This window comes from Prunus mume, linkage group LG4 (assembly GCF_029339155.1).
Source record: "Prunus mume cultivar Tortuosa linkage group LG4, ASM2933915v1, whole genome shotgun sequence".
Classification (NCBI taxonomy): Eukaryota; Viridiplantae; Streptophyta; class Magnoliopsida; order Rosales; family Rosaceae; genus Prunus; species Prunus mume.
Window position 1 is genome coordinate 10,144,157 of NC_142701.1, and position 5,048 is coordinate 10,149,204.

Consider the following 5,048-nt stretch of genomic DNA (forward strand, 5'->3'; position numbering starts at 1 on the left):
TTATAGGAACTTCAACACCCATTTCTTATATAGTAAATTAGTTTTGGATGTGTTTCTAAAGTGCATTTCATGTGGAGTTCTTTTTTTTATTATTATTTTAATTTCAGCCCCTATTTTGAGTATAATAGTGAAGCTCCCAACAAAGTATGGGATAAAAAGGCCTTCAATTGGTACATACCCCATCGGTGTCTTTGATACTTATAGTTTTTTTCTTGCAAACCACCCTACTGATTCATATTCAATTGGTTAAGTGCTACCCCAAACGTGAAGCTTTGAAACTTTTTTTTTGGCATCAACACTTATTAACTAATTGAAAACAATTTGCAAATTAGTTAACCTAGAACCGACCATGCAAAGTAGCAATATGCTCTTACACCACAATACATTTAATTCAAAATTCTATCCAACCTTCCATGGTATGAAGGAGAAGTTTATTTATAGAAATTTGTATATTTTCAAGCAGTAAATATTTTTTGTCAACCCCAAATTTTTCTTTTTAAATCGTCAATATCAACATACCTTAAAATCAACCCACCATTCCGACCATAAAGAAAAAAAAGACATAACCTTCTGTCCAATGCTTGTCTATATAGCTATATCATTGAATCATTGACAATCTTCTGCTTTTGACGAAGAGATAATATACTAAAAGGAATGCTTTACCTTCTCTATACTACATGCAATGCCTATTTAATTTAATTCTCACACACACTATCAGTGTGTCATATACTAAAAAGAATGCTTTATTTGCTTTTTATTTATTATTTATAGAACCATAGTTATATGCACAGACATATCAAGTATTGAAAATGATGATAAGGATACACCTTGAGCAAAAATACTTTTTATTGGGGCCGGATTGACATGCGATGAAACTAGTTGTTGATGCTCACTTGTAACTAGGCCAGTTAGAATGAGTCCATTTGACTAATATTATTGAAGACAAATGTTGATGGATATGGACATAAAGCTGGGACCTAAAAGCATGATGACAAGAATCTTGCTGCTTAAAGCATTGATAATGGAGTGCTATAAGAGCAAGACACATATACATGTATGAATATGTATCACTTTTGAATCCACCATATACACATACTTTTAAAAGTACAAACCAGGTCAATGAAGGGAATCCAATGTGGCCATGTAAGCAAAAGAAATAGTGAAAATTATTAAATTAAATATCTGTTCATTTTAGGGATGATTGAATAAAGCAAAGGAGAAGGAGAGCATAAAAATAAGTGCAAATGAACAAAATGAAAGTAATTATAAAAAATGTCATCCATTCACGTAATTTATAATCTTTGAAGTCGTGACGTGATCGCTCATTAATCGTTTTAATTTCATCAAACAAGAATAGCTTACAAATATTAAAATAAGAATTGGCTTAGTAGAATTGTTTTGTGTTTCTTTTGGCTTCGGTGAAATTTGATATTGCATCTTGTACTTATCAGTTATCAGAATACATGGTTGCTTTCTTTGATATCGATAATGCTTAGTGGAATTCATCACTTTTGCCTCAAGCAAGCTCCTTTTTAAAGTGAAACTACTCATATCTGACCAAATTTTCCTTTTGCATATATATATTTGCTAAAGCTCCAATGGTGCTCCTTTTAAGTTTTCATTTGGATAATACATTTAGCAGCCTTTAGTGTGGATATTCTAATATTGATGAGTACGGTAGTGAGTGAGTGAGTGAGTGAGTGAGTGAGTGAGTCAGAGAGAGAGAGAGAGAGAGAGAGAGAGAGAGAGAGAGCATCTTATAATGAAGTTGGTGCACATCGTTTCAAGTAATGAAAAGAAAAAGGAATCATTCATTTCAGAAACCAGGCACATTACAATAATTAAATAAAGGTTTAACACAAATGACAATAATGGGGAAATTAAAAAGCACCAAAATTACATTGATTAATTTAATTCTTATGGGAAACCTAACAAAATGCTAGGCATATATGTAGCTTATGTGGACATGGGTTCTTATGTGCCATGTTTCACCATGAAAAAACCCTAGAGCTAGCAACTCAAAGGAATAGGGAAGGAAAAACTGGTCATGATGATATCGTCTCTCTCGCTCATCAGCAATGCCTGCAATAAAATAAATAAACATATGAGATCGTGAATTGATATTGAAACTGAGCAAGATCTAAAAATCATTGGTGTTAGTTGGGAACAACAAATGACAGCGTAAAAACCTACCCAAAATTGGTTAAATCCTGTCTAGTATGAGTCTCTTGGGGCATTGCATCTAAAACATTCCATTCTGCTAGCAAAGTTGTGTTCGTTGCACCCCAACCTGTCCCAAAAAAAAGAAGATAGAGATTAGTTTACGGATGGAATGTTACAAATAGATATAAATGGGAGGAAAACGAGAACCATACTCTACTTTCTATACGTGTGAAGAAATAGTTATATTAGAATGAATCGAACTCTTAACCTATCTTAATTTTAAGCCACCCACTTACTTAATTCTTGAAAAGAAAAAGACAGATTCGTAAAGTATTTAACTTGAAAAAGCAGTCAAAGAAATAGGAATATTTTCAGTACGTAAGTACTTTTTCGGTCAGATTTTCAATTTTATTTTTTGGTCAGATTTTCAATATTTAATGAGCACCTAAACTAGCTGAATATACATCTTGACAAAGCAAGCTGTAGCCAAACCAAAAGCAAGATTGTGTCCAAATTATCCAGGACCAACTTTTGTTGATACTGAAAATATATCCCAAATTATTTGTAGCTAAACACATTACACGTATTAATTGTAACATATGCATATTCCTGAATTTATCACCTGGTACAAATCCAATCTCCAGATTTCCATCCAGGTCGGGCACCGCCGCCAGCACCGCCACCAAGTCCTAACCCGAAACCCCGAGAGCGTGGCATGTCAGAGTCAAAGCCGCCTCCGCCTCCACCAGCGGCAGAGTCATCCTTGAAAGCACCACATTTGAAGCAGCTGGAGCGGCTGGCAAAATTGTGCGCCCCACAGTTTGCAGCAGCGCAATACCAGTCGCCAGGCCTAACATCTGAGCCGGTACTCATGAAGCCAAACGAAGATCCTCCTCCTCCTCTTCCACCAAACCCCCCAAAGTCAACGCCGGACTTGGAATCTCCACAGCGTTGGCATGAGTCACGCCTCTGGAAGTTGAGGTGCTGGCATGACCTGCAGTTCCAATCTCCTGGCCTGCTCATCTTTTGATCTGCATTAATATATTTTTAAAATGTTTCAGAAATGGTATTTTAATTAATAAGTTTCTGAAATTTAAAATAAAGTCGCTTTTTTTTTTTATAGATATTCTTATATGGAAGCTACAGTGCTATGCATGAGAGATGTGGTAGCCCTTAGTATCAATAACTTACTTTATCCTAAAGCGACCTAGTTTCAAACATAAACACGATATCAGCACGATTTATTATGAACTTACTTCGCTTTAAACAAATTAAGAAATTAAATGCATCGAAAATGTTCATTATTCATACATAAAACTAAATTGAAACAAAAGAGAAGCCAGAAATCAAGATTCAGAAGGAAAGAAATTGTTAGAAAAAGCATTGTGAGAGAGAGAGAGAGAGAAGAGAAGAGAAATAACCTTAAGAAAATGTAAGGATCAATCTTCTTCAGTATTGGATAAGTTGGAGAAGAAAGAAGGGGATAATGGTGAAGTGATGAGCCATGCAGGCAGGGAGTAGTTATATATATACAAAGTGAGGCCACAGAAAAAGGGAATAAATGGAGGGCCGTGTACTACTTTTTCGTATTCTTCAATTAGCAACCTTGATAAATGGAATCAGAGAAATCTAAAGGAAGAAAAAGAGAAGGGGAACTCGATATTCCACGATTCCAAAGAGAGGATATTTTGAATTTTGAATATGTACTTTGTTTACTGGCCCTCTTTCAATTTAGGGTTTTTTTTTTTTTTTTAGAAATAATTTTTAACGTGAGAAATAATGCATGCATGTACACACTAGTACTATATACTACTATTCATGCTGGTAACCCACTTTCACATTTGCTTCTTTCTTAAGATTAGTTTGGAACTTATTTCATTACTGATCACATCTCTTACGAAAGTGAGATTTTTGCAAAGATGTATATAATTGAAGCATATATGAGACTAGATCAAATATATATATATATATGTGTGTGTGTGTGTGTGTGAGAGAGTGAAAATGAAGAGATCTAGATCGTTATTGTAGGACAAGTTAATAATTACTTCCAATATCCAAAGGCAAAACATATACAGGCATGCAATGAAAAGAATAGCAGATCATAGTGAAAATGTAACCTGAAATTAAAAGTCACAAGTTTTCACACAACCAATATGATGGCTAGTAAGCTAGCCCGCCATCTTTAAGATTAATTGAAGTGATTAGGCTGACCAAAGGGAACAATCTGATTCAGCCTTGCAGGTCTAGCACGCTAGCCCAACAATTCAAGACCCACAAAAAGAAAATACAGATTCTGTAGCCTAATTTCACTACAAATCTACCAATCAAACAAACCATGAACCTAGAAAGGCCCTTTGACCATGGCATTAATTGGGACCCCCTTTACTTCATTAATATGGCTATCAAATTGAGCTGCCACGGCCTATATATGTTTGGGATTTTTGTAGAAATGTCACTTGAATTTATACTTCAATTTTAATTTGTCACTTTAAAGAACAATTTAGGAGAAATGTCATCTTAATTTTTCAAAACTCATTATTTGTCATCTGACTTTAACACCATCCATTTTTAATGGGATTTTAGTCTTTCCATTTTCAAAAAAATAAATAAATAATAAAAAATAGACCTCTCTCTCCCTTTCTCACCCACCCCAACCGCACCTGCCCCCAAACACATCGCACTGGACCCCCTCCCCCTCTTCTCTCTCTTTGTCTCTCTCTCTCTCTCTGAGCATGGAAATGAAAAAATACCAAAAAGAAAAAAGAAGAAGAAAAAGGTGGACTCTGTTTGGGTGGGCTGAGGGAATTTTTGTGTGGAGGGTAGGTGTTTCATGGTAGATAGAGGAGGAAGGGGTTGTGAAGAGGGAAGGGGGAATGGATTTCAAG

The 5,048-nt window shown here is 35.2% G+C and overlaps 1 protein-coding gene across 1 annotated transcript; it reads right to left on the reverse strand.

Annotated features, from left to right (window-relative positions):
• Positions 1-1,788: 1,788 nt before the first annotated feature.
• On the reverse strand, positions 1,789-3,736 carry LOC103328043 (Ran BP2/NZF zinc finger-like superfamily protein). Its single transcript, XM_008230430.3, has 4 exons — positions 3,585-3,736; positions 2,786-3,194; positions 2,194-2,290; positions 1,789-2,082 (listed from the first exon to the last, which is right to left on the reverse strand). The coding sequence occupies exons 2-3, from the start codon at positions 3,184-3,186 to the stop codon at positions 2,215-2,217; spliced, it is 477 nt and encodes a 158-aa protein (XP_008228652.1). The 5' UTR covers positions 3,187-3,194; positions 3,585-3,736; the 3' UTR covers positions 1,789-2,082; positions 2,194-2,214.
• Positions 3,737-5,048: the final 1,312 nt, after the last annotated feature.

Coding starts and splice junctions, on each gene's coding strand:
- LOC103328043 (XM_008230430.3), bottom strand. CDS start 3,186: ATGAGCAGGCCAGGAGATTGGAACTGCAGGTCATGCCAGCACCTCAAC. Junction 2,291..2,785: donor GGAGATTGGATTTGTACCAG/GTGATAAATTCA, acceptor TTTTTGGGACAG/GTTGGGGTGCAACGAACACA.